Source organism: Sturnira hondurensis, unplaced genomic scaffold, assembly GCF_014824575.4.
Source record: "Sturnira hondurensis isolate 20B ecotype Veracruz unplaced genomic scaffold, ASM1482457v3 Scaffold0021555, whole genome shotgun sequence".
NCBI lineage: Eukaryota > Metazoa > Chordata > Mammalia > Chiroptera > Phyllostomidae > Sturnira > Sturnira hondurensis.
In genome coordinates, this window is record NW_028094186.1 from 703,208 (window position 1) to 716,567 (window position 13,360).

Genomic DNA, 13,360 nt, shown 5'->3' on the forward strand with positions numbered 1-13,360 from the left:
TCATTAGCAATTCACTAATACTGCTCAAACTCTCAAATTCCAAAGATGATAAACAATGGGAATCATTAGAGATTTGGTCTGGAAAGAGACAAACTTCATGGTACCCTTTATCCCATTTTAAAAAAAGGGAAAGGGGAGGGTAAAAGCATATAAAGAGAGGCTTCAACTGTCCCCTCATCTTAAAGATAACACAGAATTAAGACTTAGCAGGCAAGGCTGGTTTTGCACCTATCCAGGTCCGACAACTCCCAGAATTCTCTCCTTTCTACATTTTGCCTTCTGTACCATGCTATATGAGAAACATTCAGCTTTAGTTCATGGAGACCTAATTTTGAAGAAAGATCCATTCTATTGGGACTAACTTACTCAAAACAAATATTATAAGCAATAGTTATCATTATTTAAGTGCCTTTGCTCAGTGTCTTGAGCTAAATACTTTATCCCTGTTGTATAGATGAAACAGAGGCTCAGAGATATTCAAGAACTTTCCCATGGTGACAGTCCTTCCTCCCCTATTTTAGGGACTGGTCTTGGTGAATTAAAGGCAAAGAACAGTCCTACTCTTACATCCCAGAGAACAGCATATCAAGTAACTGTTTTCTTGTCTCATCTCTGTGTACTCCTAACTGAGTATATACTTACCCTGTGGGCCATACTGACTCCCCTGGGGACCATAGCTCCCCATGGAGTTCTGCTGGTAGGAGCCCATGCCTGTGTGCATCTGTCCTCCAGAAGGCTGACGTGGAGATAAGGCCGAGCCGGGCTGGGGGGAACTGTACTGGGGCATCTGGGGATTCCTCTGCATGTAACCTATTTGTGGGTAGTGCCCATATAGTTATTACCTTAGTACGACAGGAACAAATGTTCTCCCTTATCCTAGGACTTCACCATCTACACTTTAGCAACTAATTATTTATCTCTATCTTATTTATTATATAATTGCATGCCATTGAAGACACCCTTCAAAGTGACATAGCTATTAACCAGATCATGACAAATCTTTCCACTAAATGGGAATTTGAAAAGATAAATAGCAATTACAGAAAAATAAAATGGAGCAGGATTTAAAGAGTAAAGATTCAATGCTAAGTTTTAGCATCTGCTGACCCAATTGGGCACAATGTATGTGGGGGAATCCATCAAAAAAGAAACAATGAGAAACAAAGAATGACTGGGAGAAACACAGTTTTGGAGCCATAACATGGCCAAGCCCAATCTTAACTTCATGGTTGTTGCTGGGATTGTCCTATGCTTCATGGTCATACAGTCCTCCAAAAGCTACTGCACTGGATAATGACGTGTCAGCCTTAGGCCTCCACCCCCCCCCCCCACCAAAGCCCAGGCTCTTACCTCGATCTTGGGCAATGCTTGATGGGTTCATGGAAGGATGTATGATGCTGTCCGACTGGCCACTGGGTGGCCGAGGTGGCATCTGATTGCCTGCTCCAGACAGAGAAAGTAAGTCAATCGTGGCTAAGCCTGAAATTTCCAGCTAGGAGGTCAAGTCAGAGCTGGAAATGGCTTCTGGGAAGGCCAGGCACCCCCCCAGTATCCCATGCACAGAATGTTCCAACCAGGGGGCTCCCATCTCCCTTCTTCAAATGCTAAAGGGAAACTTTGCAGATAGGACCAGAGATGTTTTCTCTGCCAACTGAAGGCTGGGGCCCCTTGATATTGTTGGAAGCCAGTCCCCATTCCCTCTCCCCAAAACCCAGAACTTAAAGGTACCTGGCACTGCAACAGGCGAGAGTGGTCCTGAGCGAGACTGAGCAACACTGGCGGGAGAGCCAACAGGGGATGGGGAAGGGCCTCGGATGCCAGGCAGGTGAGGGGAAGTATGAGGAGAGAAAGGAGACTGAGCTGGATTACTCTGTTCTCCTTGGCTGCTGGAAATCCCTGATGTGCTCACTCCAGGGCTCAGAGCTCCTTCTGTCCCCATGGGGAGATCGTCTATTGAACCAGACAGATCCTGAAACATACCATACAAAGACATAAGATTAGCAATATTAGGCAGAAAGATTCTTCTTTCAACAACACTACTACGTGATTAGTATTTTCCTTAAATAACCAAGGGCAAGTACATTGCCCACATTATGTTGCCATGATACTATAGTTTATATATGGTAAACTATTAAGGGCCATATAATCTTCTTCAAGTACAACTACTCAGCTCTGTCATCGAGTGCAAAAGCAGTCACAGATAATATACATAAAGTTTTATTGGAATATAGTCCCATGCATTTGATTACTTATAAAAACAAGTCACTGGCCCACAATCTTTAGTTTGGTGACCTCTGGTTTACCCACCAGAATTAGATCTAGTACTTTTATCTTCTTTCCCAGTCTCAACTTCCAGTCATGATGGAGTAGCATTTCAGTGAGCCTTTAGTTCTTTTCCACTAAGGAACCTTTATAAAACACTGCCAGGATAGTACCAGGAGCCACAAGAGTATGTGAACAAGTATGGGCAATAATCACAGATCCTCTCTCCATCAGATTATTATAACCTACAATTTACCAAGGACTCACTTTTTTCAAGTTACCATATTTTAAAATATAAGGGGTAGGAGGTGAAAAGGGATACACTGCACAGGAATATATAAAGCTGGGATGCCTAGGCACAAATAACAGTGGGGAATGCAACAGATAATTAATTTTATCTCTCTGATTTGACGCCAATCTCTCAAACTGTCATTTTCATCAGATGGTAATGGGTCAGCATGGGGGTAGTTGATTGAAAAAAACTGTCATCATCACCAAGCCCTTATTATATGAAATGTTAAAGGGACTTATCTAAGAAAAAGAAGATGATCAAATATATGAACAGTAAAATGATAACAAACTTACAACTGGACCTAACAAAACAGAAACAAACTAAGCAAACAACTAGAACAGGCACAGAATCACAGAAATGAAGATCACAATGGAGGGTTATCAGTACAGAGCGGGAGGAGAGAGCATAGGGGAACAGGCACAGGGAATAAGAAGCATAAATGATGGGTACAAAATAGACAGGTGGTAGTTAATAACAGTATAGGAAATGGAGAAGCCAAAGAACTTATGTATGACCCATGGACATGAAACTAAGGGTGGGGGGAGGTGCTCATGAGGGGGTGCAGGGCAGAAGGGGAATAAAGGGGAGAAAATGGGACAATGTAATAGCATAAGCAATAAAATATACTTTAATAAGTAAGTAAATAAATAAATATATATTCATGAAAAAAATTGCCCTGGCTGATGTGGCTCAGTGGATTGAGTACCAGACTATGAACCAAAGGGTCGCTGGTTCAATTCCCAGTCTAGGTAGGACACATGGCTGGGTTGGGGACCAGGTCCCTAGTTGGAGGCATGCGAGAGACAACCACACATTGATGTTTCTCTCCCCCCACTTCTCCCTCCCTTCCCCTCTCTAAAAAATAAATAAACAAAATATTTTTAAAATATTAGAGAAAAAAAGAATTAGTCCTGGCTGGTACACAGTGGACTGTGTGCCAGCCTACGAACCAAAGTGTCCCTGTTCAATTCCCAGGCAGGGCATATGTCTGGGTTGCAGGCCAGGTCCTCAGTTGGGGGTATTCAAGAAGCAACCAGCTGACGTATCTTTAACATATTAATGCCTCTCTCCCGCTCTTTCCAACTCTCTAAAAATAAATAAATAAAATCTTTAAAAAATAAAAATAAAAACAATTAGAACCAGAACGTTGGCATAGGCAGAGACAGAGAATTTATATCAATATTAACAGTAAATACCATTTGAGCATCTACAATGTGCCAGGCACTTATAGAGTTCCTTAATTTTCTACAATTCTTGGGAGTACATATTTCTACCACTAACATGTTGAAGATGAGCAAGCTCATGCTCAGACAGATTGGGTTGCATGCCCAAGTCATCCAGCAAGTAAATGGCAGAAACTAGATTTTGATCCCAAGTCTGCTGAACTCCAGAGCCTATGTTCCTTGTCTCTCTGTTATGCTGATATTATATGAACTGAGGAAAAAGCACCACACCCCAGCTGGGAGACCAAGGCCCAGCTCTTGGTACTTATCAGTGGTGACCTTGGACAAGTTGGCAACAAACCAGGCTTTGGTTTCCTTACTTATACAATAAGAGGACTGGATAATAAATCTGAGTTTGTGACACCTCTAAGGCATATGCATGAAACTCCACTGGTACTATATGGTCAGGGCCATATGAAATATACAATACCAGTGGCAATACCCTGGTATTGCCCTTTAGTCCCTTTAGTCCCTGTGGCTAATCACAACCTAATGTTTTTATTGGGAAATGGGAGGGAGTTATAAGAGTAGACTCCAAAAGAAGTCTCCCCCCTCTATCTACAAGAACAGATACTGCTCTGAACTCCATGTCCTTTTATTGCACAGGACACACCTCTGCTTTCTACCCTACAAAAAGCCAGTTTTTCGAGTCTTTTGTTCCACAAAAAGCCGGATGTCTGGCTGTTGAGTCAGACCTCAATGTGCTTAACAAGTTTGGCTTTCCACAACATACTCATCACAGACAAAGTTCAATCAATCCCAGCCCCAATTCTCCCTAGTGGCGGGGGGTCACCTTTAGCATTTCAGGATTCAGGTTCTCAGTTCTCTCAAAAGGTTCCATCTAACAGTTACCTTCTAGGAGGACTACTGAAAGAATTACAGCACTGCCTCCTAAATGGAAAGATCTGTTTCTCTGGGTTTGCTCTCCTCCAAGCATAATCCTGCTAAGAGATGGGAGGTGAAAATCAGCCCACTCAGTGCCCTGCCAGTTCCAAGGAAGCAACAGGGCCAGGGAGGATTTCCTCACGTGTTTCCAATGTGTTTCATGCATTTTATTGCTCATCTACCATGTAGATCAAAAGCACTGGAGCAGGTCCAACTATTTCACACAGAATCTCACACTCCAGGCTGGCTACAGCCCTGAAAGCCTTCGTTTCTTCACTTGAAATACTGCCCAATGTTATTTTGGGATGTGACCTGATAGAGAAAGCCCATAGGGACTCTATGACGATAACTGTTCCAGCTGTGATTGGTTGCCCAGTCCCAGCAAGTGCCAGCATGGGTTTGTCAGGCTCTGCAGACAAACAGAACTCGGCAGCTAACACCACAACAAAACCATGCCCTAAATTACATAGTCCATATCACACTGGGGGGTGTGTGTACCGGGCAGCATGGTGTGCAGGGACGGGTTTGCTAGTGCTCTCACAGGAAGGCCTGCAAGTTCTAACATGAATTGGCTGCCTCATGAAGAACATTTTCATGCAGGAAGATACCAGTTCAGGGTTAGATGAGAGGGGTTTAAACAATCTCCACAGAGCCTCATGAGGATGGCATCAGTTCGTTTTGCTGAGCAGATTAAATAACATCAACAGACAAATCTGAAGACCAGGCTCAAGGCAATGCTCAGATTCAGCTTTTTCTCATAAATTTGGCAGAATCTTTGGGAAATGGAGCTTTTGCAAACCCCCAGATGGGGTTCTTGTATTCTTTCATTTGTGAAGAGCTTTTGCCAAGTTTGCTAACTACTGGCAGGGAAACCAAACCACCCACCAAGAGAGCCAGGTAAATCCTACACACACATGCTTGTAGTATGTATGTACTTGTGTGGTAGGAACCTTCCAATTCAACCATACTCACTTATATGACGATCCTTGAATGAAAAGTCCAAATGCTTTTCATGACCAGCTTGAAATGACCAAATCTGCACTAACAATCTGTCAAGTATTTTCCTAGCCCAACAGATTCATGGCCGTGGCAGGAGGCTGCTCCCATGCTGGAGAATGGGAGGAAATCCTTAAGAACACAGAAAGGCTGGGAAACTTAATACTTAAGAAAGGCAGATGGTAGGAAAGGAGGCAACAGCTTTGACAAACTTCAAGACAAACTTAGTAACATGGGAATTACTTAAAAAGGCACCTAAGATTTTGGGAGACCTTGTTTTTCCATAAAGCCTTCCTTAAGCAACATATTTGTTAAGGGACAGGTGGAGAAGAAGCTACCCTCTCTATCAAACACTTCTAAAAATATTCAGTACAATAAAGTATCAGTTGTAGGTTCTCTGGGCCCTCCCACCCACCGCGGTCTTTGCTAAATAGAAGGAAAGGCGCTCTAACTCACCCCACATTGATAGGGGCTCCAGAGTTTAGAACTGCTGCACTGATCCAATGTGTGGTGTCCGCCATTCGTGCCTAGAGAGTAGGCTAGCTTGTGCTGGCTTAAATGCCAAAAACAAATCAATACACAGAACAGGCTGCCTCCTGCTGCTGGTGGTACTTCTACATCAGGGGTTAAGCAGGTGGTTAAGGAAGGGGAAAGAAAAGATGCAGAGGCTGATACCATCCTTTTAGCTTAAGATCGCTCAATAAGCGCCATCTCCTGCCTCAACTACACTCACTGTTTGGAATAGCAGAAATTACTCCAGGAAAGGCTAGGATAACTATTTCTTAACCCCTAACCCCAAGTTTCCAAAACGCTGTCACCAAAGCCCCTCTTCTCTTTTTTTACAACAGGCTTTTTGTTCTGGGGATAATGGATCATTTCTTCCTGGTATCTCCTGGCTGCCTGGTGAGGATTCATGGTGGAGAAGGCTTAGACTCTTTTTGTCTTCAGAATTTTTAGGGCCCCACCTCCAGGAGAAAAACCCCCTTTATAAGCTCTGGAAGACCAAATTTACGAATTCAAAGGATAGTGAAAAGAGGAATAGAGCAAGTCTCTTTGTGTCTCCCTCTCAAAGGGAAGCAGAGCTGACATAAATATTTTGACTACCATGTATTCAACCCTAAGGTAAAAGATTAACTCACATTTTGTTCTCACAATCATTTTCTGATGTATATATCAATCCCATTTTTGCTCTTGCTGGTGTAGCTCAGTGGATTGAGCACTAGCCTGTGAACCAAAGGGTTATTGGTTCAATTCCCAGTCAGAGCACATGCCTGGCTTGCAGGTCAGGTCCCCAGTAGGAGGCGTGCAAGAGGCAATCACACTGATGTTTCTCTTCCTCTCTTTTCTCCCTCCCTTCCCCCTCTCTAGAAAATTAAAATTAAAAAATAAATAAACAAACCATTTTAACATAGAAGCAGGAAGCTCAGAAGTTAAATGACTTTCCCAAGGACAGAGAGCTATTAGGAGAACTGAGGTTCAAACCCATAGTCCTGTGATTCTAAAGCCTGCACACTCTTTCCATCATAAGGTGGAACCTTGCCACTATCAAAGGCTCCATGTTCCAAACAAGATCAGGCATCGACTTGTTTCCAAACATGCTCGGTGATTAGCTACATAACTCTAACTGGCTAACAACCTTACAAGGCCTCACTTAGATCTTCTGTAGAAAGAAAGACTAAAACTAGATAATCCAACTCTACAATGCTATGTATTCCTCTCTTTCTTAGCTACTCTTCCTATAAACCACTCTTGCTTCCTAACCTTTCTTTCATGTTTACTTCAAATCAGTCCTTTCACTTTAACTGTTAGTTTACACCTACATTTTCTACACTAAAGAAAATGTAGGTGTAACTTTCTTTCTCTGGGTCCTTAGAAGGGCACTTAATGTACAGAGGCAAGTGGAGAGAAGAGAATGTTGGAATCTAGGGAGACAGCAGGAAATTAAGTCCCAGGAAGGTAAATATCTAGTCTTCACTGGTTTTCACATTGAAAACCAATCCTATTATCAAGCACAAGGGTGTGGCCCAAAGAGAGACATTAAATAACCCTGACCTCTAGGTGGCCTCATCTCAGGCAATTTCAAAACCTCATACTTTCCTCCCCACCAAGCCCTGCAAATACCCTTCCAAACTTCAGGGCAATCAGGTCTTTTTTTTTTTTTTTAGGGGCCCTATGTCCCAAACTACAAGATGGGAAAGCTCCTCTCTGAGGGCAAAAGCCAAGTAAGCTTTACTCTTCTGCCCATAGTCACACTCCAACAATGGGGAAACAGAGCTCTCCTCTAACACAGCAGTGTGACCCATTTCCCAGCCAAGGAGGAGAAATGGGTAGGAAAACCAACTGCTTGAAATTGCACATTAGGTATAACTGTGGACTAAAATCAGTTTTTGCTTTGGGAATTCCAAAGACAAGAACAGCCTTGTGAAGGCAAAGCCTCCATAGCCACAGAACAACTTCCTTTGCTCCTCAACCCACAAGCAAGGCCCTCCTCCCAAGGCTCCTCTAGACCCAGTGTTACAGAACTCACGGCACCATGCTGAGTTTGCCCTTTTTGCCACTAGCCTGTGGGACCAGAGCAGGACCAGGCTACATTCTTCTATTATTAGTGACCAGAAAAATGTTAGGCACACAAAAGACAAAATGCCTGATGTTGCTGAACCAATAATCTACTCTAAAGCATTCTTTTTAGACCCAATCTCTTTGCTTTGAGGGAGGTACTCTTGGGTGATGACATCAAGGGAACCGACTGTTGTCTAATACTGAAAAGAGCAACCCTGAATAGGCCTTGGCCACTTGGTAAGAGCTCTTGACAAAACTGCAGTTCAGGGAAAGACATTCTGGAAAGGAGGCTGCCAGGAGGCATGGCTCTGTGTCACTGGAGCAAATTCAATCTAATTATAAAAATACAAAACCCTACTGTTCTAATCCACCCCATGAAATCTCTTGGGGTAGGTCTGACCCTTTGGGTGGAGGCTGAGGTTGTTGGTGAGGTGTAAAAGGGGAAGAGAAAGACTGCTGCGCTACCTGCATTCCTATGGTGGGAGCCCCTGCAAGCAGCAGCTCGGCCACTGCAGCAGCCATTGATTTTCCAGGGGTCGATATTCTGCTCCCACGGATCTGCTCAGCTACAGGTTTAATCACATTGAGTACTTCTGCTCAACATCTCCCCTGCACTTCCTCCTCCCCAAACCAATAAAACAAATACCAAACACAATGAGAACTGGCAATGGAGAGACGGTGCTACCCATAGTTGGCCCCCCACCCCCAGAGAAATTCTAAGCACCAGCTCCAAGGGAGCCAAAGCCACATGGGCAGTCCTTACGAGGAACTACAGGAATAGATTCACAGGGCCCAGAGAACATTCTAATCCCTTGCCCAAAACTCCTACACAGACCCTTCTAATAATTCAAAGATTTTACATTAAAAATTTCAGGTTCCCAACGGAAAAATCCTAAGACTTCCACAGGGCACTCACAACAGCTGAAAGCTTGCTTTCTCGTTTGTCAGTCCCCACCAGGCCTGCATAATACCATGTTATCAACACGACCACTTTCATTGGAAAGCAAAGCTTTCCCTCCCATGTGAAGGCTTCTCACTTGGGCCAGAAGCAATGTCTCATCTAGCCAGAAACCACCTCTTGGCCCAAACCGTACAGTGTTTTAAGGGTCAATAGCTAACAGACTCTTCATTCCACATATGAAAAGAAAAATTAAACTGGGTCAGAGCTGGGCCTGAGTTAGAGCAGTCAAGAGCAGTGCATATTTATGGAATAGGGCTGTTCTAATCCCAGCAGGAAATGAGCAAGATAAAGCTAGAGAAAGCAAAGAAGTTAGGAACTTCCTACTTTCTTCAAGTCAAGCATTCCCTTTTAGGAAGGCCAACCACACAGATCTTGTTTCATTGAGACCATCAGCTTGAATCCTAGAGCTTGAGCAAGGAGGGCAGGAAAAAGGGGAGAGAAAAAGAACACCAAAAAGAAAGCAGAATTCTAGGTATGAGAAGTGTAAGGAGAAAGAGGGGTACTGTTTTAGGCTTCTACACCTTATCTAGTTGCCCCTTCAAAATTGGAGCAACTAGAAAACAAGCAAAAAGGTAATAACGTACACAACTGGAAAGATAAAGTTGGCACTGTGTTCAACATAGCTTAGACAAAGGCCTAGGGGGCTGCATGGCCTCCCTGGTTTGGTACATAAAGCCCTAAATTTATATTTGGCAGTGGTCTTCTCTACCATGGGCCCACTGATCCAAATAAAATCTAAATAATTGGGGGAGGGAGTAGAATAAGCAGACTGGTGAGAGGGGAATAAATATAATAATCTTAAACCAAAAAAGACAGACACCAACCTCAAAGGCCATTAAAACCAAAAAGAACAACTTGAACATAAAAGTGATACAGTCAAGTTCTAAAAGTAGAAAATGGTGGGAGGGGGAATGAAAATTCTTGATATTGGTTCCTCTGAACAGTGATCTCTTTTATTTGGAACTTGGTTTCTCTCTTACCTTCCTCAAAATGTCAGGAAATTACCTTCACTCATCTCAGTAAACAATATTCAGTATTCCTCCCACATCAAAGCTGGCCTTAAGGGGCAGGTTTGCTGACTCTCGACTGGAGCCTTCAACCCCTAGTTCCCATCTCCAAAGCTTCCTTGGGAAAGGTCAAATGGGAGGGAAGCTTAGAATTCAGTTCTGCCTCATGGCAATCAAAGATTATGTCACAATACCAGCCAATTCCACCACAGGTAGGGAAGATGGAACAGGTTCAGGCCTTGAAAGCGAATAAAGCAAGAGACCAAGTACTCACTGGTCCCCAAAGGGACAACATTGGATCAGGTACCAGATTCACCACAGCTATCAGGCAGAACACCAAAGAGTTTAGGAACATGAGAAAAAAGACAATAGAGCTAATTCTATGCTTGATTTATCAGGTGTGTTAACATAGGGTCCCCCCATCTGGACCAAGTTCAGAGGAACAAATTCTCGCTCTGTACAGGATCCCTAATAGTTTCCATAAGGATTGTATTTCAGGGAGTGGTGGGTCTTGGTTTATATCTGTTCAAAAGCACAAGCCCCCACTCCTGACCCCAGTACAACAAGAAATACCTTGGCAATAACACATCTAGTAGGTTGGCTTTCTGATTTTGGTTGGCCTTTTGGGAAAAGAACAGCACCAATAGGTGCTTTGCAGACAGCACCAATAGGAAGGGAAGGGAAAGGGGGATAAGGGGAATGGGTGAAGAAAGCTACTTTTACCAAAGCAACTGAGTTCATCCATATGCTGACTCAGGAATTTCAGTAAATTCTAGTTTTTGAGGTTTCTCCCTTCCAGAGTAAATACTTCCTACACATCATCCTGGAGAATAGATCTAGATCCAGAAACCATAGCATCACTTACTACCTTTGCCTAGAAATCTCATCCCTACATCTCTCCGTATCTCCTTCCCTTTCTCCAAAGAGAAGAGTATATGGAAGACAAAGCCTGTTTTTTGAATTCTTCCTTCTCTTAGTGTGGTAAATATTCTGTGGACTAACTCAAGCTCTACTACACTCTTTTCCTAATTTGTAGAGGTTTTAAAAGCTGAAAACTACATTTCCCAGAATCCCTTGAGGATGGGTTTGAATACAGTTCAGGTTCTGCTAATTAGAAGCAGACTCAAGATTAGATTAAAGTATGGCAGAGACCATGTTTCTGTCTCCTTCATTTGTTTCTGCAGCAACATTTTGGGTTCATCTTCCAGTTAACTGGGTGCTGGTTTTGACAGCGGCAACTGCTACTACTTCTTGATTCCAGTTTACCGATCCCCAGATAGCAGATTTAGAGCAATCAATCTGGTAGTGGCTCATAAGCAGGAGATCCCTGGTGGGTAAGCCTAGGTCTAGGTTCTATTCCTGAAGGACAAGCCTAGAGGTTGGTCCTTCAATCCTTCTAACAATTTTGTAAGACCAATTCCAAATATTAAATCCCTATCAAACATACCCAAGGTTTAAGGTTTAAATTAATGTAGAAACCATTCTATGTGACTCTATCAGGTGATCCCAAAAGAACAGTTGTGAAGGAAAGAGAAAAGAATTACTCACAAATATATTCTCTGCTAAGCCAGCATCTTTGGGGAAAAATAGGCAAGATGGGAGAGCCTTAGAACTTTAAAATACATTTGTCCAGGACAACCACCTTAACTTCTTCTTCCCTGTTTATAATCTCCTTGTACCCTCTCCCTTCTACTCTAAGCTCTGCAAGGGTGGAATTGCTTACAAGATGATGATTAGATCCCTATATTCTCGGCAAGCTTTTAGTCTGCTGAGGATAGTATTACCTGCCCAACCCAAAGTATTCTCTAGGCTTCAAGGAGGCATGGGATAGACAGGGTACCAAATGTCTTCCTCAGGAGCAGGAAATACGTTTATCCATTCTAGGTACAAAAGATCCAGGGGACACCTGTCCTGACAGCTCTGTGAAGCTTATGAATGAAGACAAGTCTGGCCTGTACGAGCTCCCAGTTTATCTTTTTATATCAATTTCTGGAAACCACCAGCTTCCTAAAGGAGGGCTGCAGAAAAACAAAAAAACAATCCAAATCCAAGTGGTATGCTTGGTGCGGAGGTAGTGTAACTTCCCACCAGTCCTCAGTAGGTAACTGACCTCAGGGGCCATCACACTAGAGGTAAGGCTCGATTAATATTCAGACTTAAGTTGTTCTGAAGAAAACAAAAGGTTCCAGCAAGAAGAATCTGTGTGAGACACACAAGCAGGAAGCTGAGCCCAGCCACCAGCGACTAGAATAGAAACAGGAAATGGGCCCAGGAACAAGCATACCGAAATCTGCTGCCAGCAGCAGAGGCTCCAGCAGGCACCAGGCAGTATCAGGGCTGGAGCAGCATGACTAAGATGGGGAATCAGATTGGCTGGCACTGCCAGAGAACCAACTTTCTAGAGAAGGGATGGCTACCTGAACAGGGTACACGCTGCTCTGAACATTCTGGGCAAATATGATGGAGGTCGGGGATTTCCTTTTTCAGACTTTGTGAGAGCACCTGGGCTACAATTCAAGGGGAACAAGCACAGATACATGGTCAGATAGAAAACAGAACGGCCTAGCTTCTCTGGGTACCAAAATTGCTAGTGGCACTCCTGTTATTCCTTTAAAAATATGCTGACAAAAACCACTGGCTCTGCCTCGTTTTACCATGAAATTTGACAAAAGAGAATACAAACAGTATACACTTAATATCCTTCAAATATCCCAATTTTCTAAGTTTTTAGAAGTTTCCTCTCACCGCCACCCCTGCCCCAATAAATCCAGATGACAAGAAGCTGGCTCTCCTAGGGGCTATTCAGCAAAAGTTTTACCGAGTATGTGATACAGGTAGTCAGATACAGACCTAAGTCCTCAAACAGAGGTCCCAGCAAAACCTATGTGAACATGAACAAGCAACCACAAAACAAATGGTGGTGGTCGTCTACTCCTATCCCCCACACTCATCTAGAGATTATTTAAATTTCACTAAGCACTGAAAAATTTATTATATTCCAAAGTCTCAGATTTGAAAACTTCACTCTCAACAGTTGGGGTCTAACTCTTCACTTCTAAACTATTAGACAAATAAATTACCTGGGGATCTTGTTAAAAGTATGGGATTCTATTAGGCTGGGGCGAGGCCAAGAATCTGCATTTCTAACAAGCTCCCAGGTGATGTCTGTGTTGCT

General features: G+C 43.2%; 1 protein-coding gene across 3 annotated transcripts in view; it reads right to left on the reverse strand.

Annotated features, from left to right (window-relative positions):
• The window catches only part of ARID1A (AT-rich interaction domain 1A), a 67,595-nt gene that overhangs the window by 14,709 nt on the left and 39,526 nt on the right, over positions 1-13,360 (reverse strand). For all 3 annotated transcript variants that reach the window (XM_037032884.1, XM_037032882.1, XM_037032881.1), the window contains exons 5-7: positions 1,729-1,969; positions 1,351-1,440; positions 643-810 (exon numbers count right to left, since the gene is read on the reverse strand). In XM_037032884.1, the coding sequence (XP_036888779.1) occupies positions 643-810; positions 1,351-1,440; positions 1,729-1,969 (499 nt within the window). The remainder of the gene's footprint in view (positions 1-642; positions 811-1,350; positions 1,441-1,728; positions 1,970-13,360) is intronic.